Genomic DNA, 23995 nt, shown 5'->3' with positions numbered 1-23995 from the left:
CTTTTGCATCCCAATGTTAATTCTCTTCAGAATAACCTTTAGTCCTCAACTGCTTTTCCCATTCCTTCAAGACTCCCTGTTAGATCACCACACTAAGTTAGGGGAGATGTAATTAGGAAGGTCTACTGGGACCATCAGGGTAGATCACTCAGCATCCTCAAAAAGACAAAGAAGACAGAGAATATTAAAAAGGGACAGTAAGAAAGAGGAAAGAGGAAAGCATGAGGACTTTTGTGTTATTGATACAAAGGATGGGCTTTCCAGATTTTGCTTAGATTACAAATCCCCCAGTGCTAGCTGGGAGTTTTCTTTCTCATGGCACAGTGGTTAAACTGCTGCACTGCAGCCAAAATTCTGCTCACGACCAAGGGTTCAATCCTAGGTAGCCAGCTCAAAGTTCACTCAGCCTTCCATCCTTCTAAGGTCAGTAAATTGAGTACCCAATTGGTTGGGGCAGGAGCAATGTGCAGCCTGCATAATTAAATTGTAAACCGCTTAGAAAATGCTTTAAACATTATGCAATGGTATATAAACTTGCACACTTTTCTTTTTTTTTATTTTTTTTTTCTGAACAGGAAGCTCTGCAGACTAGGCTTCAAAGCCTTCTAGTTTGGACCTTTTTTTCTAAGTGAGGCAAATTTAGGTGTCTGTCTGTCAGAACTCACACAGTTGAATACTGTGGGATTTGTAGTGCAAACAAAATCTAAAATATCCACTCCTAGTTGTTACGTGCTATTAAACTGAAAGTTTTCAAGGTAAGTGAGATATTCCAGGAGTGGTTACCCACTGTTACCACCCAGTGAGTTTCCATGGCCAAGTGAAGATTTGAACCCAGGTCTCCTGAGTCATAGTGTAACCCTCTACCCACTATGGCACTCAGATACTCAATATGCCATCAATCAACCTGCTCCCTAGATGCAATACTACAATCCTACATATGTTATTAAACTCTTATTGAGTTTAGCTGGGCATATACTTTATAGTTAACACATTATTAGAAGACTAAAACACATTTATGTTTCAGCTAATTCTCTCTATCAGTTGTGTCTAAGAAATCATAATGCAAATTAAGTTGATGTTTTTTCCTGATGGCCGATCACAAAACAAAGCCAGCTAACGTGCAAACTGTATGAGATCTGCAAAACTCACAGAATTAAAGTAATTTTAGTCTAACACTTAAGAACTGTCCCTTCTAACAATGTAGTATCTACAGTAATTTGTTCTTCAGGTGTGGGCCCTCACTGATGTTTTAATGATATATTCAAATCTAAAGCAGTGTACAATGGTGCCTTGCTTTACGACTGTCCCGCATTACGACGAATCCGCTTTATGATGATCTTTTTGTGATTGTAATTGTGATCGCAAAATGATGGTCTAAATGGGGGAATTTCGCTTTGCGATGATTGGTTCCCTACTTCGGGAACCGATTCTTCACAAAACGATGATTTTTAAACAGCTGGTCAGCGGTTTCAAAATGGCCACCAGGTAACTAAAATGGCTCCCCGCTGTGTTTAAGGACGGATTCCTCGCTATACGGGCAGCAAAAAGGGCCGCCGTATGAAGGATCTTCGCTGGACGGTGAGTTTTAACCCCACTGGAATGCATTGAATGGGTTTCAATATGTTTCAATGGGGTTTTTATTTTCGCTTTACAATATTTTCGCTTAATGGCGATTTTCCTGGAAGGGATTATCGCCGTTAAGCGAGGCACCACTGAGTGACACCCCCCCGAGGCAGAATAGATCTCAAATGATATCTAGAAAGTCCTCCACAATCCATTAATAATTGTGTTAACTAGGGTTTGCAACTTTGTGCACTGATATCAACTTCCCTGTATTTTCAGTGTACATTATTAAGATTTGACAAGATGTGAAAAAAAATTTGTTGAGCCAACAGCACATCAGTATTTAGTGCATGAAAAATTTTTTATGTTTGCATTTGTAGATAATTGAATCTGATCATTAGTAAACACATATAAGGTAACACAGACAATTAGTGGTATACACACAATTCCTCTTGTTTTCAGAAGCTAAACTGTAATTGTGTTACTGTACTTCATTTTCACTCTATTGCTCCTTTGCTTAAAAAAATAGTGCATCAGAATAGCACAGGGCCAAAGAATAAAGAAGAGGTATAGATAGGCCTCAGCTGTCAAAGATGGGGAGAGAAAATGATTTTCTAGTACAAGTGAGGAGGGATTTATTACCTGTACATTGCTTTTAAGCTTGTTCATTTTTATTTATGTTCAAACTGCAACTGTTGCTGCCTCCTGTCCCCTCCTGTTCCCCCCCCCCAATGATGGGGAATGTAGCCAAGAGAGCTAGTTTTCTAACTTCTCTTGTGGCTAGTGCAGCTGAGGCTCTGGCATGTTGCACTAAGTGAGAAAGTTAATGAGACATTTTTGTATCCCATGTGAGATTTGAGTTTCACAAACACACCCTTTTTCCTCTAGCTGAAGTAGCTTCCTGCCAGGAACACAAATCCCGACCAGGCTCTTCTGCAGACAAAGCAGCTGTGAGCAAGAGGAAATGCCCTCATACTTTCCTCTGGGGGCTACTAATGAGAATGCCTCCCCCCCAAGAAAGTCAGTAGCCAACAATGAGGTTGGAGGAATGGGCTACATCAAACCTGTTTTCTCTTATCTCTGCAGCATAGCTCTTACAGTGACAGCAATCCTTCACAAATTGAACATCTTCCCATTTGTGTTGCTCACCCTCCCCACCCTTGCCGCCAAAGACATGAGGCAAAAGAGCTCCGTACCCTCAATTATGTGAGTTTAGCATAAAAATTCAACTCCTTGTCAAGAGGAGCATTCTGCTCTGAGAAAGCTCACATTGAAACAAACCTGTTAGCCTTTAAAATACTTTGTTGTTGTTTAGTCGTTTAGTCATGTCCGACTCTTCGTGACCCCACGGACCAGAGCACGCCAGGCCTTCCTGTCTTCCACTGTCTCCCGGAGTTGGGTCAAATTCATGTTGGTAGCTACTACTTTTTTTATGTTCTCAACCTCTCTTTTTCCCCTTTAATTCTGCCAACAAACTAGTTGTTATGCTAAGCATTTTTTTAAGTGTAGATAACACTGCTACTTCTGTTCAAACACGAAAACAGCCTATGGGCAGTTCTAAAAAGTTCAGAATAATCTCAGTCCCCATCCTCTGCTCTGTCTGGGATGGGAAATACTGTATATAGGAAATGGGGGAAGGGAGGGGAAACGAGCCTGGAAGGACCCTGAACTAGTCCTCTCATGCACTACCATTGCTGTTTTGTGGAAGGCGAAATGAGAGTGCATACAAACAAGGAAAAGCAGCAGCAGCTCTGTCTGCTTATCCTCTCTCTTCCCTGGGCAGCAGGATGTAGGAGAAATGGGCTTGTTTAGCTCCATCCCCATATTGGTGCCACCTGGAGAGACAGCAAAGATGAGTGGAAAAAGTGAGAGGATGAAGCAGGCTGCTCTTTCCTTGATCAAGCTATTATGGTGCACTGCCCCTGGGCATAGGCAGCTGCTCAGATCTTCTCTGCAGAAAGCATTGTTGGTTTACTCCTGCTTGCTGCCGAGCCCAGTGAGCAAGACAAAAGAAGTACTAACACTGTTATTGCTTTTCCACTATGGTAGTCAGGACAGCAGCACCCCATTCCCTGAGATTTCAGGACCCAAACCTGAGAAAAGAGAGAAGCTTGTGATGTCAAAAAAGCAGGACCAGGTTCATGCACCCTCTAACGTCCTCAACTCCTCTACTTTAGGAATTCTGAGATTGCACAGGTACCCCAACACATACATGCAGACACTTTTCATCCTGAACCAGTGAGCTGCAGTATTATCTTCTGGAAACAGGCAAAGACACATGACTGGCTTTAAAGCAACCTTACAAACAAAATCAAATGCTCTTCTCCGGCACCACTGACCCTGCGATTTGCTTCCCTGCCTAGACATCTAGAAAAGCATTGCAATTTCCTGAGACTTTGTCTGGCACCCACAAACCTGGCAAATACATCTGTTGTACTTATTGCTTACAGTTTAGCAGGCTTCTCCTGCCAGCAGCAGTTGGGTTACAACCTGTTTTCTGCCAAAATAAAAATGGCAGGGTCACTAAGGTAACTTGTAGTTTGACCTAGAGACATAAATAGTAGGACTGAGTCTTGTGTTAAGAGCTTAAGTGTCTGGGACCAGTGTTGATTCAGTCCTCATTTATTTGGTCTTCTTTAGAGGGCAAGGCTAGATGACATGTGTTTGCCACTGGAATTGTGAAAGAACAGGTCACTTTTATAATCCTGTTTGCAACCGTCCCCTTAAGTTCTGGAGTGTGGAGGGAACAATCTTCCCTTGGTTTCCTTATTGCATATTTGCTGAAAGCATCAATGGTTGGTATTGCTATTGAGCTAATATGCAACTCTAAAACCAATAACAACAGTTTCTTAAACTGGAAAAAAATTGTGAGAAAGGAAAAGGCAGCCCTTTGATGGAATATGAGGAATATATTTCTCTTCATTCCCACTTCCACTGTTTCTCTGCAGAAGCAGCAGAGCTGGCTGAAATCATCCCCTTCGAAAAGAACGGGTACAAAAATGCTGTTAACATGGACAGTGCAGGATAAAGAGGAATGAGTAACCTTATTAACACCTTTGGGACAACATCTGTTCATCTATGTTTCTTTAAATTTCCAGATGTGGTTCCCACAAGACCTGACAGAAAAGCATGCTTGAGGACATATGCAGAATGCATTTTGTGCTCCACAAAACTGAATAAGTATGGGAAATTGTTCTGAAAATGCACAGGCAGATCAGCACTGGAGGAACACCTCCTCCTTAAATTTTGGAGTAATTTTTCTCCCCTCTAGGCAGTGCACTCCGTCCTTGTTCAGTGACCCTACATAAGTGGGAGTCTCAGAGAGTCTCTAGATTGATCATTTTTCTTCTTCTGCAAGAAGAACTAGGAATTGCCTTACCGTGATTACCTCCTAGCCCTTCTCTGCTTTCCCTCACCTTTATGATACTTCTATTTTTATGGCCACTTAACTCTTCACCTCAGGCCACAACATGGCAGTTCCACTTTCACAGAGTAACACATCCAACACGTTTTCACCATACTTTCCTGTAGCCCACGTTTCAGTGAGGCATAATCATTTATTTGAATCATTTAAACTGAAAGGTGAATTTAAAGGTACTTGAAAACACCCAGAAAATGCCAAATGATTCGAAGTGAGTGTGGGAATGAAGGCCAGCAATCTGCACATGTTCCTGGACTTGAACTATGGCACAACACATTTATTAAGAGTGCCTCTGCTTGGCTGAACCTAAGGCTGCAATCCTATGCTTCCTTATGCCCCATATTGAACTCTGTACTGTATATCTTTTATTCTGAGGAGATGTGCATAGGATTGCACGGCAGTGCTTCCTTAGAAAGAAACATGGGCACAGCAAACTTGGTATGATTTCTTACTTCCAGAGGACTTCTGCCCCCCCATTAATCACTTCATCCCAAGGATGTGGGGTGGGAGTCTATTTATTAGTGATACCTCTTGATTGTCGATCGGATTCCAGGAGGGGGAGTTGTCAAACGCCCTTCGTCGCCCCTCACCGGAGAGCCATGCCTCGCTTTGTTTGTTCCCGTCTGCTGGTCTCCCGGTCTTTCAAGGCAGCCGGCATTGGCGCCCAGTTAGTTGCTGGCTGCTCGCTGGCTCGCGCCGGCCCGCCGGCCCGCCTCCTCTCGTCCCGTTAGCTTTCCCTCGCCGAGAAGGCAAGCGGCGCCTTCCGCCCCAGCGGTCAGGCAAGCGGCTGGCGGGGGTGCAGCTTTTGACGCCACCCGCCCTCCTGGCCGGGGAAAGACGGCGTTGTAGGCGCTGGGCGTGACTTGGCCGCTTGCTTTCGGCTGCCTGCCGGGGCGGGGGGGGGGAACGGCGAGGCGGCGGCGGCGAGGCGCTGGAGCCGAGAGGAAGAGTGGGCTTCGCGAAGAGGGCCAGACGCTCGCCGAGGGCTGTCCCGGAGGAAGACGGGCGCAACAGGCAGCGCGGGCTTTCTCTCGAGTTCTCTTTCCCTGGAGCCGCCGGCACTGAGGGCACGGACGTGCTTCGGGGGTCCCTTCTCAACACAAAACGGGCGCTCGCCGCCGTCCAGAAAGGACCACGGAGGGAGGCTGAGGTGCTGCCTTCACCTCCCCTCCCTCTTACCTGGGAGGCCCGGAACGGTTTTTCCCCCCCCTCTGGAGGAAGGAACTATGGGGAAAGTTGCAACTTGCCTCCTGACTTTGGCTGGCCTGCTCCTGGTGACCAGAGCGGAGCCCTTCACAGGTAAGGCGCCGCCCCCTCCCCGCTGTACAATTTGGCCCCTTCGTCTATGGGTCGTAGGAAAGGTTTCTTCCGGGACGCGTTGCCTTTGGGGCTTGAGACTTAATTCCCCCCCCCCACACACACACAGACCTTCGGAGCTGTTCAGCGCCTGGGCAGGAAAGGAGGCTTGGACAGGCGAAGGGGAGTTCAAGGCGCAGCGAGAGGGAGGGTCGCCAGGTGGGCTGCCTGTCGCGGAAGTCCTGAAACGGGCCGGGAGGGCTTGGGCAAAATCTGGCACGGCTGGGAAATGCCCTTGAGCTAGCCGGTTTCGCTATAAAAGTCCTCGAGGGAGGGGGCTGGCTGTACATCCCAGCCCTCACAAAACTTTCTCCAAGTTGACGGCTGGCCGGCAGCTGGAGGTCGGCAGCGGGGAGGCTCCCCGGCTCAGACACGCGCTTCTTTCTCGCCAGAGCCAGGCTTGGCGGGCAGGGAGAGAGAGCGCGCGGGTGCTTTGCTGAGCGACCTCCTGGCACGCGGCTTTCAGGGCGGGCTCCTCAGGGGGAACAAGGGTGTGTGTGTGTGTGCTCTTGCTTGACTGAGGTCCCGCGTCCCCTCCGTTGCGCTGGACGCTTCCTCTCCCGGTTTGGTCGCGCCAGTCTTCTCACCAGCCCCCGCCCGCCAGTCTGCCTGCCCTTTCCCCTCATCCCCGGCGCGCTCTCCGCCGCCACCACCCCCCGTCTCCCGGCGCAGCTAACGGTGCCTTTTTCCGACCGAGCATCCAAAGCAAGCTGGCGGCGGAGGGAGGGAGGGGGGGGGTGTTGAGTTGAGTTTTCGACGCCACTCGCCCTCTAGCGGGGGAAAGCCGGCGTCGCCGACCGCTGGGCGTGACTTGGCGCCCGCCCGCTCGCTTTCGGCTGCCTCCCTGCTCGCTCCTCTGCCTGCCTGCCGGGGGGACCGCGAGCCAGTGCGGGGACGAGAGAGCGAGGCGAGAGTTGCTGCGCTCGGTCGGGCGCCTGGAACGGCGGGGCTCGAGGAACGAACCGCGGGCGCAACAGGGAGCGCCTTGATCCGACGTGCGGGGCGGCCAGGCGGGAGGAGGAGACGGAGGTGCTTTCGGAGACCCCCCCCACTTTCTTTATTAAAAAAAAAAGTCCCTCGCTGCCAGCCAAAAGGGACCACGGAGGGGGGCTGAGGGGTCGCCCTAGCCTCCCCTCCCTCTTACCTGGGAGGCCCGGAGGGGGGCTTTTCTTCGGAAGAAGGAACTATGGGGAAAGTTGCAACTTGCCTCCTGACTTTGGCTGGACTTTTCCTGGGGGCCGGAGCAGAGACCTTCACAGGTAAGAAGTCCGGGAACTGCCCCCTTTATGGTGAATTGTATCGTTTGGCCCCGTTGAGCGACGTCGTGTGTATTGGGACTTAATTTTCCCCTGCTTCTCCTTTGGAGCTGCTTCGTGCCTTGGCGGCGGTGGGGGGGGGCGCTCCACGAAAATAGACGCTTGGAACGGGGGGGGGGGAGTTCAAGGGGCCGCGAGAGGGATCCCGTTAGTTGGTGCAAAAGTGCTGAAGAGGCGGAAGGAAGGCTGGAACACGATCTGGCACGACTCGCTCAACCCCGGGGATGCAGAGAAAAACCACTTAGGCAGGAGGCTCGCGTTAGATAGCTGTGTCTATATAGGGTGGTTGACTTGAAATCCAAACCCTAGCAAAACTTTTTGCAAGTTGGCGGCTGGCGGGTGGCTGTTGGGCAGCCGCGGGTAGGTTGCACAGCTTTGAAATGCCCCTCTTTCCAGCTAGGGACGCTCTGGCTAGGCAAGGCTGGCGGGCTGGGAGGCGGGCAAGCAAGCAAGCAAGCAAGCAAGCAAGCAGAGGGAGTTTGCTTTGCTAAGCAGCGTCCTGGCACGCGACTGTCAGAGTGGGCCTCTCAGAGGGAGTGGTGTGTGTGTGTGTGTGTTTGTGTGTGTGTGTGTGTGTGTGAGAGAGAGAGAGACCACCTCATTTCCCCTTCAGTTTTTTGTAGAGTCAAGGTTGATCCACTGGGCTGGGCTGAAAACCCTCTTTGAAATTTATGCTGTGACAGCAGTTGGGGGCAGGATGCAAAAAAGGGACTTTCAGAGTCTCTGTGTCTTTCAGAGTTGGGTAGAGGGAAACATACTCCCCATCATTCATCAGCATAAAAAAACAGAAAGGCCTTAATCATCACAATTTCGGGACAACAAAGGGGAAGCAGTGGATGTGTGCTCTGTTTCCTTTGGGTTTTAACATCTGCCAACTAGTGACAGTGGTGATCATCCAGACATAACTTCTAAAACAAAAGAAAATCTACCTGGCAGCCTTTTGCTTTAGCTTCCTGCTGTGTCTCTTCTCCCCTAGTTCTTTTCTGTTATATGTAGTGGAATGGGAAGGTCATGATGTTTGTGTGTGTGTGTGTGTAATTGCGATTCCCAGCCTCCTAATTTTGGTCTCAAACTGGGTTGCGAAACATTTCGTTGACATAGTTGGAAGGAATGAGTAACTTCAGTTTGCCTTGTTTTGTTTTTCCTCAGGAACTATAAAAACCAGTGGTAGAAATTGGAGACATCTGGGTTCCATGTTCTGTTTGCGTTGCTCAGGAAGTACGACTCTCTTGGTTATCTGTGCTGCTGGATACTTGGTGTTTTGTGCATTAAGTAGCACTTCTGTGCAGCAGCAACCTCAGCTGCAGCACCCTTATCTGACTAAATTGTGGGCTTGAAAAAAAACCCACTGTTGATGATTCTCTCCCCCCCCCAACACATTCTGCATTAATGGAATGTTCCAGGGACTTTGTGTATAAAAGCTGCCTGTGTTTTCTCAACATTCTCTTCTACGTTTATAGATAAGTCAAAGGATTCATTAGGAAAGAGGCTTTCCAGAGGTTTGCCTTCTCATGAAATCTAACACTCAGGAAAGATCTCCACAGCTTGTTTCTCTGGTTTCATTGAGCTTACGCTCAATGAAACTTTATTTACAATATTGTTAGTTATGAAAAACCTGAGTATTCTATGATATCTTTCGTTGTTCAGATACCACAGTACTTATACATACAGTTTTGCTGATATCATTTCAAAGTACAGAGAGGAAAATTGTAATTTCAGTTTGGTTGCGTAAACCAAAAAAATACATCTTGAGGTAGCCACTGCGGTTATGGTAGGCTCATAGTGTTTGCTATGTTGATAGTGGACACAGCAACATCAGTGCATAACTTCAGCTGTGCAGATGAAACTGCCCTTTCAAACAAGGCCAGTATTTAATGTCATAATAAAACCAAGCAATCTGTTTTTCAGATTACAGACTGCAAAGTTGGCAAGAACACATCTGCAGTTTCAAAGCTTTACACTTTAGACTCAATTTTTATTAGAAATTTCCACTGTTATATTTTGCGTGTTTTCCTTGGATAATCTTTTTCCCCCCATTAAAACATTGGAAAAAGAATATAATATTTAATAAAAGGACCAAGGTCTTCTGCAGTACTAATACAGGCCAATAGCTCTAGAAATATTTATTTAAAGTGTAACAAATACAAACCAGCCTAAACACATTAAAATAAACCTTTATTCCTATGAGATTGCAGTATGTCTGGAATCCCAGTATTGTTAATGAGCTCTGGTTTTGCATTTACTGTAATTTGGACATCTTTCTTTAACGATAACCATTGAATAAGATGATAGGCAGAGATATTGAAAAGTGCAACGAAACTTCTGCTGTACATTATCTTTTGATTAATTTTTTTGTAGTGACTTATCCGATATAGACAAAACTATTTCAAAAAAGATTTTGTTCAAGTAAGAGAGAAACTACAGCAGGATGCCACTGATGGAACCCTACGTGTTGAGTTTTGTATATAAAAAAGGTCTTGATATTTTATCAAATACCAAGTACTATATAGTGAGCATCCAAGAGATGTGTAATGGAATTTGAAAACAGTGTGGTTTTTCTTTTGGTAATGCCTCTTTTTTAAAAATAGAATTATTTATCATATGATACCCAGTGTGGAATACAGGGGGGTCTTGACTTGAGAACTTAATCTGTATTGGAAGGCGGTTCTCAAGTCAAAAAGTCTGTAAGTCAAGTCTCCATTGACCTACAGTGCATTGAAAACCGATTAATCCCGTAACAGGCCGTTTTTGTTCCATTTTGGTTTTTTTCTGGTCTGTAAGTCAATTCTCAGGCTGCAAGTCAAACCTAAATTTTGCGGCCAGAGAAGTCTGTAACTCAAAAAGTCTGTAAGTCAAGCCGTCTGTAAGTCAAGGGTCCACTGTAGTGGATAGAATGACCGACTAGGACTCAGAAGGCCTGCTCAGCCATGGAAGCTCACTGGGGATACGGAACTGGGAAAGCTACGTACTTGTAATCTCCACCTGATCCCCTGGGATCTGAAGGAAATCTTTCTTCCATCATAGACTCCATAGACGAGGTATGAGAGTTTCTAGTTGAGCAAGGGTATATTAAACTTGGATCAAGGGGATCAATGATAACAATTTCATGATTGCCCCAAACAGAAGAACACTCAATCAACTTGGTCTAGTTTCTTTATGATTCCCTACAATCTTACTTTTGTCCCTGGTTAATGTGCCAGTCTAGGATTTTAGGTTGGGATTTTGCCATTGAAAACCATGGTAGGTAAGCTTGTAATCCCTCAGGCATCACACCTCTTCTGATCCTTGAATTCTTTTGGCCTTTGGCAGTCCTATCGAGGGAGTCCGTTTTCCTCTCTCTTGTGACAGGTTTCACTTCCTCCTTTAGATCCTTTCGTAGAGGTTCCTTAGGTCACCTTTCCCTCCTTTCATTCTCCTCTCAGTATGACCATTTATACAGGGGTTTAAGGGGTGAGGTGTCTCATAGTTTCTTTGTGAGGAACCCTCAACTGAACTAAAACCTTGGTCCATGTGTTTTCTTTATACCGTATACATATACCATTCCACCAGACTCTTCCCAATGCTTTGGTCCTCCACATCCACTGTGGATTCTACTTCCCTTGGTGGTCATATGACACCATAGCTTCTTCCAGACCCACCCAGGAACTTGCTGCATGATATTCTGCTGGACCTCGGGAGGGTGGGACAGTGACAGGGTTGGCTGTGTCACTGTCCTCAACCTCACACTACCCATTTACTTTAAAAGCCTATGTGTCACTATCACCGTAGTTGGTTCTGATATACAATACCAGACATATTCCAAGAATGAGGTGATTTTTATAATAACAGAAACCTATCTCATGTGGTGGCGCTGCACGTTAAACAGCAGAAGCCTCTGTGCTGCAAGGTTGGAAGACCAGCAGTCATAACATCGAATCCACGCGACGGAGTGAGCTCCCGTCGCTTGTCCCAGCTCCTGCCAACCTAGCAGTTCAAAAGCATATAAAAATTGCAAGTAGATAAATAGGTACCACCTCAGTGGGGAGGTGATGGCGTTCCGTGTCTGGTCGCACTGGCCACGTGACCACGGAAACTGTCTATGGACAAATACTGGCTCTACGGCTTGGAAACGGGGATGAGCACCGCCTCCTAGAAGCGAACATGAGCAGACTAAATGTCAAGGGAAACCTTTACCTTTACCTATCTCATAGCTAGAAAGACCTGTTATTATACTGCACAGTTACCTTGTGCCATACAAAGTGACAGAACTTGTGTGCCAACTAATATAAAAATTTTGAAAAAAATCATTGACACCTGTTGGTATTTTGTTTTTGCACTCTAACTTTGTTGGCTAGATTGCTCTTGAGGTTTTGCTCTGTTTGCTTGCACAGTGCCTGAGATCCAAATTTTATATCTGCTGTCCATGTTAGGTTTGTGGACTTCTTGTAATTATGTGTAATAATATGTGAAAGAGTGTAAAATGAAAGGAATTGATTCCTTTGTATTTGATGGTCTGGTGGAATCGCCTTTAATATCTTTTGATGTTCATTCATTTGCTCTTGCTGTTTCATTTCTTGTATTTGGGGGAGTGGGTAGGAAATAGGAATTACTTACATACTTTGAAAGATTATTTTTATAACCTATAGTAATCATTTATTTAAAACCAAACTAGTTTTAAAAGTTGTAATGATCATATACGTTTATATTTTAACTTTGTCACGCACCACATTGGGTCCCAGTTAGGGGAGAACACTACTGTTAGAGGGAGTGTGGCAATATCATTGCATAGATGCTTGTCAAGAAAGGTATGGCTGCTAAAAAGTACTCTTTCATACATTTATATCTCCTGAATGTATATGTATACATATCTGTGATCAGGAAATGCTATGCATAGAAATCTTAACATCTCTGTTGCAGTCTTATAAAGAAGGTAAGATGTTCTTAAAACCATTCTGTAATACTAAGACCATGTCAGCTGGCGCAAGAATTCCAGGGGAGACGAGACTGTATCTAAATGTTGGTTTGCTTTCTAAACATGAGAACCCAGCAACCCGAATCAACCCGACAGAGTATGAGTCTGAGTTCCCAGAGTATGACATGAACTTTTTGATAGAGTCCAGAGCAGACAGACACAAATGGTACAAGTTTTATATCACAGCCTGTGGAGCGTACTCATGTCAGTTTATGTTTGAACATTGGGTCTAGGTGTGTCTAGGAATGTCCCTGTTGTGGTGATCAGGCATTGAAGGGCATAAACTGGCTGCTGTGTTGAGGGAACTAGTCCAACTGATGGTCCCAATCTTCATGCTGTGGAAAAAAGTATTGCCTGCGCTAGATACACATTCATATGCCTTGCTGTATTTTTTGCACTTAGTGTGTTTGATGCATCTGTTGATCCCACTGCAAAGCATTGATACTGAGGAACTGTGGCATCTCTCTTCATCATGTTAGGTTTGTGATGACCAGTTCACATGTGCATGTTATATCTTGCTGCTGTAGAGTAAGCATAAATTTGTGCACCTTCTTTTAGTTTGTTTAGATTATCTCTTGAAGTAGATGGAACCTTGACAAAGCCAGTTAGGTTACATTCTGAAGATCTCCCTGAGTCTTGGGCTGTTGTGTGTACACGTTTATGCATGAACGTTCTACCAGTGTAGAGTTCAGCAGAACCATGAATCATGGGATAGGAAAAATTATCCCAAAATGCCCCTGTCAGCATGGTGGCTGTGATATTCTGGAAGCTGTGCTTCAAAAAAAGTGATACTTCCCAGGTGTTTTTTTTTTTGGTAGATAAGAGTTTAGATTCCATTCCCTCTCATTCCAGATGGGTGACGCTAATTGTCAAAGCCAACAACACCAAATATTGGATTATCCTTGTTCAGTTTTTGGGAAGTGCTTGTATAGCCCATCCCTGGACATTGGATGGGAACATTTCACATAACAGCATTTTTGTTTCTGTTTCCCCTATATTTTGTCTGTTTCTTGTCTGTTATTGTTCGTATAGTATGATTTTAGTGCTGAAACCATATCCGACTTGTCTTGTCTTACTTATTAAAAAATTAAAGTTTTCTGTTCAGTCACTGATTAAAATAACAGTTATTATGATAATATAGAAAAGTATACCCTGCACTGTATAACAAGGATGTAATTATACTGAAGAACTCCTATCTTTCGTCTCACAGTTTAGTTAACAGATGCTACAAGAAAAATTACAGTGTCTTGAAATAACCAAAGGGAAAAAATATTTTTAATGTATTTAATACTGATATAATCTGTTGGATTGACAATTGCAGAGAGAGAATTTTTAGTATAGTTATCAAATAAAGGGTGAACATTTTGTAAACTTCAGCAGGGGCTGAAAGGAAAAATGAATGCCCCCCTTTCTGTATTCTTTGGCTGAGAAAATGTTCCAGTCCATTGTGATGTACCGTATATGCAGATGGCTTTCCTTTTGGAACTAAACTGAGATAGACTAGTTTAACTGGGCTGACCTTCTAAAATACTAGCTTCTGTAGTTTGTTTCAGAAACCACTGCATTTAGTGGTGCTCTTGCTAGAGGGCCAAACTGTACAATGGAGCCAGTTAATATTAGTGGAGGAGATACTGATTGTCACAGCAGGAACTTTTCACACCTTCCGTAGCTTGTAAATGTTGTTGTTGTTGTTGTTGTTGTTGTTGTTGTTGTTGTTGTTGTTGTTGTTGTTGTTGTTGTTGTTGTTGTTTTATTAGTATTTTGTGATTGGTCAACCAGAAAATAAGGACAGATGTCTAATTCTTGTTAGATACCAGGATCTATTCACAGTTAAAAAATTTTTAAAAAAATCTTGGCCCATGATTTAAAAGAATCACACTTGTACAACCAGTTTGTCATACTGCTCTATGGGGACCTTTATGTAGCCAAGGGGAGCATTTAAAAACTATTATGTATTTTCTACTCAAAACAGAAGAAAGGTTAACTTTCTCTGGGCATACATGAGCCTAAATTGGCTCCCTAGATTCTGACCACTTACTTGAACAACGATGGCATGATGCACTATATGATGCTATCTGATGCTAAATGTATTGCTTTATTTACTTGTTTGGTTAAACAAGTGAATGTGAAAGTAAACTGTTTTCTAACAGGTATTGCGTTTCACAACTTTCCAGTGTGTTCCTTTTGATTCATTAGTAGTTTTTCAGAATAAATGTCTGTTTTAGTAAAGTACAACAACACTTTTGTTCTCCATGATAATCCATGTTACTTAGGCATTTTGCTGTTTTATATTTGCTTTCACATGTGCCTCCATTATTAGTTGAGATTTTCCGTCTTTCAGTTACAGAATTTTGTTTGCTGTGATCCCTTGCTGATCACTAGGTGTAGCTGCATCTCTAAATCCATGTTCGTAAGCCAGGATTGTGTGCTGGGTTTACTGAACTTGGCACATTTTGAGCTAGAGACATGAAAAGGTATTTGAAGCATTTGGAGTGATTTAAAAGCTTGATGGAATGTGAGTTGTGTACCATACTGGAAGGAAAATAAACCACAAAGAACAGAGCCCATGGAAGCCTGTGTAATAATTTATTTATTTGCTGTTCATATTTAAGTCCTGTACATTGTTCATGTCTTTTAAAAATGAGATAATTACTGATAAAAATAGTTGTGCGTTTGTATGCCGGTATGTGTGTTTCAATGAGCCAATAAAGTACCAAGAAAATAAAAATAATAATAATATAATTCTGGCAAAATGTATTTTGTTTGAAAGCAGTCTGTATGTAAACAAAGCCACTAAAGTGTGGAATTGCTATTGCCTTATTTTCACCTGTGAGACAAAACATTAGGGCCAAGACTGCTGGGGCTTAGTTTTGTTTCCCTAGAGGGGCTTTGAGCTGGTGTTTCTCCAGTAGCAGCAGGCCTGTGCTGAAACTATTTTTGAAAGAGGAGGTTTTCAGAAAAGCAGTTTGTGGTATAATATGAGAGGCTTTCTTCTGCCAGAAGAAAAGTCAAGAATTCCACTGGGTACAAATGACTCTTAGGTATACCAGAACTATATCTTTGGAACTCAGCTGCAGAATTGTAGGAGTGTTGTTTGTTCCCCCCTGTGGCTGCCTTTAAATATGCTAGGAATTAAATTTTTCATCTCTGGTACTGTGCATTGAAACTTGAAGAAGTGTGCATGCATATGCGCACACACACACACACACACACAAACACACACATAAACAAGAATGTTGCACGAATGTGGGATGAAAAGAGTGTTTGGAATGCATTAAAAAGTAAAAGGCAGTTAGTCAGCAGAGACTGGAACGTTAGAAAACAGTATCCGGTATTATCACACCCACAATAACCCTTTGCTAATTAAGCAGCACTGTGTCTGGTCCAATGGCATTAATCGAGAATTCCAGAACTGTATTTGTAATTTCAGTGGGAGTGTGGGGGCTTTGGGAAAAGATGTTCAGAGCAATCTGATGAAACTGACAAACAGTCTTTTACCCTTTCTTTAGAAGTAGGTTTATGCAATTGTAGTAGCTGTCATCTCTGTGGGTTGGAATGAAAACGATTCAGCAGCTTGTGTGTTGCTGGCGGAAGTGAACCAAACATATTTTCTACATGTCTAAAAATATTTTCAATAAAGAGTGATACCAGTAATATTTCTAAAGGAGAGAAGGAAATGCTTTCTCTCAGGACAAATTCATAGCTTGTCATAGCTTGTGTTGTGATAGTTCTTGGTATTACTATCATAAGATTTAAAAATACTGTATAGTGTATTTGTGTTTAGCTTAGGCAGCAATTAAAAAACGGATACAACTTATTTACTCTTCTTATTCATATGCCCCACAGCAGGGTGCTTGTGGTGGGAATTTTGCTTACATCGCTAAGGTTAAAGATGATATTATCTGGAAGACAATACAGTATTTGAACTGGTGGGGTCAGCCGTATGTTGATATCACATTAATTCATAAATACTGTATTGTAAACTATAATTTAGCTAAGCTGCTGAACCCCATGTTGAAGTTTGGCAATGATTTTTTTGGCTTATTTCTATTTGGTAGAAATCTATAATGCATTATAGAATCTTCTACATATACAAGAGTGACATTTAAAATGCTCTTCCTGAACTGTTGCACGTTGCTGTAATGTGATTGGGATTAAATGTAATTTGCTATGGCAGTGCATGTGCATTTCTAATAAAGCTGTTAAATACTCATTTCCTACTTGTTGTCAGGCTCTGTATAGCTCCACAGGAGGCTGTTATTTCCTTAATTGTTTATCTTATGAGTGCTGCTCTAGTGTATCTCCCAGCTGTCTGTATTGTCAAATTTTGCAAAAATTTTCAATTCATGGCCTCCTCAGTTATTATGTGGTCAGGGTTTATGTTTCGCCTAGTTTAGTTGCTTTGTGTTGGGGAAGCAGATGGAGGACAGGAGAAGCTGATCTGTATTTGATGGCACCTGTAATTTTAGAAGATATTGTTAAGAAGGGGAAATGGGTACAATTAATATTCAGTGACATTTCTGAAAAGGCTTTTCTGGAGGTCCCTTACTCCTACTTCTGTCTTTGTTGTCAAGGGAGAGACACCAAATGTGGAAGCAGTGCTGGGGTGGATTTAATAAGTTGAGCTGTGCATGTACATAGAAATAAATAATATATATTAATCCAAGCTAACTTCTGTAGGTTTCCAAAATGAACTCTGGAATCTGAGCCCACAGTTTTTGTATCGGGAGGCAAAGAGAAATCTAACTGAGATAGGTGAGAAGCGACTGGTAGCTGTGAAGTGAAGATGAATTTTAAACCAAAGCCCAATACTCTTCTTCCCCCTTTTCCAAACTTGCTCCAACCTTTTCTGTAATACTTGACCATCTTTAGAGACAACAGCGTGGGCTGAAAGTTCCTCTTCATCAGAGGATGTATGTGTAATTTATTTATTTATTTATTTATTTATTGGATTTTTACCCCGCCCCTCTAGACAATGTCTACTCGGGGCGGCTAGGTTTGTAAGGTTGATATGACCTTAAAATCACACAATTTGGATATGATGGTAATATGAAGCAACTAATGACGATGAGATTGATTTTTTTTTAAAGTTAGTTGAAGGTGTATGACCTTTCTACCCACAGGACTGGCTTCGGAACTTGGTATAGGGATGAGGGGGCTTTTCCTTTTGTCTCCACTACAATCCCAATCTGTTTCTAGGCCCCATGACACAGTCAGCAGATGATGATGGAACCCCAGTGTCTTAAATAGTGCTTATTCCCTGGTTAAGGTCTATAGAACGGCAACCAGAGGTCATTATCTATTGATCCTCCACTGACTGGAAGATCTCAGCAGCCAACTAATTTGGGATCAAGTCGCTTGCACAACAATCCCATTGTACAAGCAGATAGTGGATTTTCTTCATTGAGATCTCCGTTTGCACAACAGCAATACTTGTCTGAGTAATGCAATCCTGTGTTACTTACACTGGTTGGATTTCTCAGTCAGAGGAAGCTCGATAGGATACTGGTCTTAAGGTTTTAGAAGAGGTAGCTGTGTTAGCCTGTGCAAGTGTATCAGGCAAAATCCAAAAGAAAAACACCCAAAATAAAAACAAAAAAGTGGCACCTTAATGACTAACTATTATATTTTAATGTAAGCTTTCGTGGACACATCCACATTGTCAGACGTGTCTGCGAAAGCTTACATTAAAATATAATAGTTGATCTTTAAGGTGACACATGTTTTAATCTTTCTTTTTGTTTTGTTTTGTTTCTTTGGATTTTGCCTGTTATGGCCTTAGGGTTTGTTGATTTTTAGGTTTGGAATGTTTTTTGTACCTTTGATGATCTGGAACCTGAATGTGGTAATGAATTTAGTTAGGGCCAGTAAACTGAAAATGAATTTTGAAAAATGAAGGCACAGTGGATAAATGGTCTTTGGGTCTTGGAAATCAGTGTTTCCTGAGTGTGAAAAGTTAATCCCTCTTATGGGTGAAGTTACAGCCCTACCAAAAAGCAGGTGTGGAGTTTGGGAATATGTTTAAATGCAGTTTTGTTGTTAGAGGTCAGGGGGCATTGAACACCTTCTGCCTCCTGTGCCAGTTCTGAAAGAGGAAAAAATAAATGAACACGCACACACCAGCAAAGTTGTGATCATAGTGGTAAAGCTTTAGAACAATCACAGAAGTGGGAAAGTGATAATGGCTGAGAGATTGGTCTCTCTTAAGTAGTCCTCTTTTAAGCCAATGTTGCCATGAAGGTGGCTGGATTCTTCCAAATACAATTTTAAAGTCATGCAATCTTCGGAAAATGACAACTCCCTTATCGCAATCAAATTCCATTCCATGCTGAATAACCCTGAAAAGTTGGATCATGAACCCATTGGACTCCATTTTGGCTGCAGTCCTGTAAAAATGATCAGGTATTTTTTAGTACTTTCAGATTGTTTTGATGGGCTTGAAATGAACATGGTCACAGCATGAGTTTGACAGTAGCAGCAGGCAGCCATCATGGGAGGATAAGAATAGCTGCTGTTATGCAACTCTACATTATATTTTTCAAGTTCAAAGCTGCTTCCTATAATGGGTACTTTGCCTACATGTGAAATAAAGTTACCTGTATTAAAGTTTGTTTTGCTGCTTAAGATGAGTGGTGCAAGCAGTAGTTTTATATTGAAATGAGCCAAAGATTTACAATGAAAGCAGTTTAAGAGAAGTCTACAGATTTAAAAACCAGCAACCTTTTGACAGTCTGAAGAAGAGAAAGGTTGATTTCAGTAAAGATTTTGAAAAGAAATTATATCTAATAATAACTCCAAAAGGGCTACAGGACAGAAAATTCAAGTCTCTTTCTTTTTCTAGTAGAGGAGCTGACTTGCATGCTGTACATTGGAAATAAAAAAACTATATAAAAACAGTGACCAGTAAGCACATAGAGGAAAATGATGAGATTCTTAGCAGTCAGCTGTCATCCCCATGACAACTATGCTAGACCAGCAGAATGTTCACAGTTTATTTTTATTAGATAAGAGAACAGACTTGACCAGCCATATTCAGGCAAGACTTTTGATCTAGTTATGGCATGTACTCTACCTTGGAAGGTTTGAGGACAATAAAAAAACTCTAATACCATGGGTATACACTGGATTGAAAAATTCTTCTTGAATGCTAGTTGGATATGAAGCAAGGCCTAGTTCATATATTGTGTGAATTCTGTGGTAACATCTTGTTTGTAGCTGCATCCATCACTAGTCTTCAATCTGTGCAGTAGAGAAATCAAGCAAGAGGAAAATGGATCATGTGGAGAATTACCAAAGTATAAAACTGCATAAACATACATGTGGAGCAGCAAAATAAAAAATAAAAAAAATGTCAGGACTAAGCTAGATACTAAATGGTAGGTTGTGTGTGTGTTTTTTTCATCTAAAGAAACCTTACCATAATACAATAATAATAATTGTGTGCGGTCACGTCAACAGAAACCATTCTTCACCTTGATTTGTATCTGAGTGGTTTTCCCAAAAAGATGACAGGAATGTTAACCATAGTGAGAAAGAGGTTAAACATATATGAGAGGAGGCTTACAGAAAGCACGTTACCCAAAGGCATCTGAAAAACTAGAAGCATCAGTACTAGAAATGATTTGACATTTTTGGATTAACTTGTGATGTTGGGTTGCATATTGCTTTGGTTACTTTCAGTTTTCTAGTATGTTTACAGGTGTATGTTCTGGGCATACTTCTTGGGTCTTTCTAAGAAGTATAACAGTTTAATAACACTTGCCCCCTTGCAGCAGGTCAGAATTAGAAGCTGAGTTTGCAAATGAATACCTGCTGTGGCATAGGCTAAAGATGTGAATTTCGATATATTTTAAAATATCTATCTTATTTGCTATGTGGTATATATCTTATTTTATTTAATAACAACAGTTTGATTTAATTTGGTGCTTTGAGAATACATTTGACACTTCATCTTGCTGGTAGCTGCCCTGGGTGGTTTGTAAGGACTATAGAGTATATTATTTATTTTTTTATTTGTTACATTTATATCCCAATTTTTCCTTCAAAAGATAGTGTTCAATGCAACTTACAGACCCCTTAAAAGAATAAAAACTGATAAAGAATGGTAAAATCATATTATAAACCACCTACAACATTAAACCAGTAAAATTAAGCAACCACATTAAATACCATTAAAATCAGCAAAAGGTGTGGATTAAAACAAAATAAAATAGCAGGACGTATTGTGCCAGTTTAAAAATATGTGTGTCTTACAGTCAGAATGGAAGTAGATCACAACTCTGAAGGGCGTGCATTCCATAGCATAGGAGCCATACTGAAGGGCCTCTCCCTTGTACTTCTTAGGTGGACTTTGACACTGTTGCTGTTAAAGAAGGCCTTTCCTGGAAGCAGACTTTCCTCTAAGGTTTGTGTGTGTGTGTGTGCATGCGGCGCTCCATCACTGTCATGCAGTGGCAGCTGATGTCTGTGCCTGTTTCCTTCTGGGTTTTGGATGAAATCCCACCCCATGCATGCGGACAGGCGAGGCTTCCGTGCATTGGGGATGAAAATTACAGGGAGTGTTGCCTGAAGTCCAGACAGGAATAGAGATGGACACGAACCTTGGTTTGCATGTTTCTTCCCCCGCTTCCCCAGCCAATGACCCACTTACCAGTCAGAGCACACTCCTCTCCTCCTCCACTCTAGCTGTTTGTCCAGTCCCTGGCAGGAGTACAGACTTGCTTGTCCCATCTTCTTGTCTGAGTGAGTGATCAGCCAACAAGGCAGGGCAGGGAAGCCCATGCTCCAGCTGGAGATTGGTTGAACAGCAGAAGAGGAGGAGGAGGAGAGGAGTGTGCACTGGTTGTTGAGCAGTGGATCCAGCTGGAAAGGCAGGGGAAGGCAACGAAATGGCACGAATGTCCAAACTGAAGTTTCTGCCCATCCCTAGACAGGAACATAATGAGACAGGCTGTGCCTTAGACAGCCAGTCCTCAACCTATTTAGGACTTCAAAGATTACAACCAACACGTTGAATGGGGCCTCATAATTAATTATTATTTTATTTATTCCTTTAAAATATTTTTACCCTGCCTTTCTCCTTAAAAATGACCCAAGGTGGCTTACATCATTAAAAGACAATGTAGTTAAAACTGAAACCAATGAGTATACAAAGGTGGCTTACATTAAATATTCAAAGCCAATATTTAAAGCTAAAAAGAGTAAGTATACCAATACTAAAAAGGATCAAACAAACGTCACTCTGAGACATGGTAAACAAAAGCAATACTAAAAACACATTCAAAGCAGTAAGGCATAGCAGTCCATTTAAAAATCCCACTCATGCAGCCAGTCACTGAGGGAAAGCCTTCCTGAAGAGAAAAGTCTGCTTGTGGAAGGACGGAAAAGATGGGGCTGCCAGTGGGTGGAGCTTTCTAAGCTGTGTGGCATATGCAGCACATTAGATAGTTTTTTGAGAGGCACTCTCTGCAGAGTCTAATGAATGGAAAGGCTACCATCCCCTAATGCTGTCTCACTAGGTGGAGTTATTCAAATGCACTCCTTGTCACTTTTGCCATTTGGGAGTCCAGTGACAGTGCAGTTAAGGAGCACTCCCAGATGTGAACCTAACCTGTCAGAGGCAGTTCTTCTAGAACAGGTTGAATCCAGATTCCCTGATCCTACTTTCTACTGACCAGCAGCACCTCTGTTTTGCCAGAATTTAGTTTCACCTTGTTCACCCTCATCCAGCCCACTGTCAAGCTCAGAAAATGTTCAACGGTCCCGACTACTTCTTTAGTGTTGGGGTATAGGAAGAGTAAAGCTGAGTTGTCATCAGCATATTAGTGGCAACTCATTACACAGCTCTGAATTATCTCTCCTAGTGGCTTCATATAGATCCTAAATAATATACTGTAAGAGATACCTGAGACCAAAGACATGGTGTTAAACAGTGCTTCCCCAACACCATATTTTGTGTACATACTAACAGGAGGGATCAGAAACTCTGTAATACAGTGCTCCAGTCATCACCTTAGCCAGGCAAGCCAACAAACTACCATGATCAATGTCATTGAATGCCACTGAAAGGGCCAAGGGAATGATACGTTTGGGTTCCCCCTACCCGATCCCCAGCAATAGGTCATCCTAAGGCAATCGGAGTGGCTTCAGTTTCATATCCTTGCAGAATGCCTTGATTGAAATGGGTCCAGATAATTAATATGATCCAAGAATTCCTGGAGTTGCAGGGTTGCCAAAAATGGTAGATTTGAGACTCGCCTTATAGTCAATCATATCTTTCGGGTTAAGAGCAAGTTACTTTAAAGAAGGTTTCACAGCAACTTGCTTTAGGTAGGAAGGGACAGAACCTTCCTTTTAGAAAGCATTTATCACCTCTTTTAGCCATGTCATCAACACCAACTTGGCAGATGTGATTAGCTAGGAGGGACAAGAAGCAAGTGGTAACCCTTGTTATTCCAAGTGCTCTGTTCTCATCCTTGAGGGCTACAAGCTGGGGAAAAAATCCCAGCTGTAAGGACAAAAGATTGCCAAAGTTACATTCACATGCCTTTCCCCAATATCAGGAGTTCAAATGGCTGAGATAATGCTATTTAAGTAGCCCATAATTATCTTAATTTTAATTTGTTTTTAGTGTTACCCATGTTTTATATATGTCTATATTTTTCAATTGTTCAACACTCTGATACAAGTAAATAAAGGAAGATCAGAGCTTAAGTAAAGGTGAATCTGACTAAAGTTGACTGGAAACTGGTTTACCATGAACAACTGACTGTCCTAACACTCCCTCACCAGTGCCTGGTGAAGGAGGCCTTGCAGTTTTTGAAAATGCATCACTGGTCTGTTATATGCAAATGTTATAATAGCAGAGTCATAAGTTTTGTTGGCCTCTGCAGTGTACCTTTTTGAATAGGTTGCAACAAGGTTACAGTGTGCTTCTACTGAACTGGCCTCTAGTGGTGCTCTAGCCTCACCCCTTTTCTTAATTGCTCTTATAGCTGAATTAACTCTACAGCAGGGGAGAAGGGGCTGAGGAGCCATCATAGCTCCTCTGCATTCCACCAGTCAGTCAGGGCCTGTGCATTTCCACCCATGAAGGAGCTGCAAAGCTCCCAATGTGCATTTAGGAAACCATGAGGATCCATCAGGACCTGGGGCAGACCATCTTAGTTGGTCTGCTACCTCTGCAGAGGTTCACACATCTGTTGATCTAAAACTAATTAGATGGTGATCTGTCCATCTGGAAAGAAAAAAAGCAACTTGTTCTATAAATAAAAGACAAATGGGTGACTATAATTTCATTTGCAAATGGTATTTGCATATTGGTTATTGCTTTAGGTTGGATAACTGTGGGAGCTCCCTACTTACAGATGGTAAAAATTTGCTGCACTA

General features: G+C 42.6%; 1 protein-coding gene across 17 annotated transcripts in view; it reads left to right on the top strand.

Moving 5' to 3' along the window:
- Nucleotides 1-6086: 6086 nt before the first annotated feature.
- PTPRM (protein tyrosine phosphatase receptor type M) overlaps nt 6087-23995 on the top strand; it is a 607519-nt gene continuing 589610 nt past the window's right edge. For 16 of the 17 annotated variants that reach the window (XM_020793481.3, XM_072999598.2, XM_072999597.2 and 13 more), the window contains exon 1: nt 7366-7599. In XM_020793481.3, coding sequence (XP_020649140.2) covers nt 7527-7599 — 73 coding nt within the window. In that variant the 5' untranslated portion in view covers nt 7366-7526. Of the gene's footprint in view, nt 6284-7365; nt 7600-23995 lie in introns of those variants that run through there. The other variant, XM_072999591.2, reaches the window with a different exon arrangement.

Source organism: Pogona vitticeps, chromosome 4 (genome assembly GCF_051106095.1).
Source record: "Pogona vitticeps strain Pit_001003342236 chromosome 4, PviZW2.1, whole genome shotgun sequence".
NCBI classification, from domain to species: Eukaryota; Metazoa; Chordata; class Lepidosauria; order Squamata; family Agamidae; genus Pogona; species Pogona vitticeps.
This window is presented reverse-complemented; position numbering and strand designations above follow the sequence as displayed.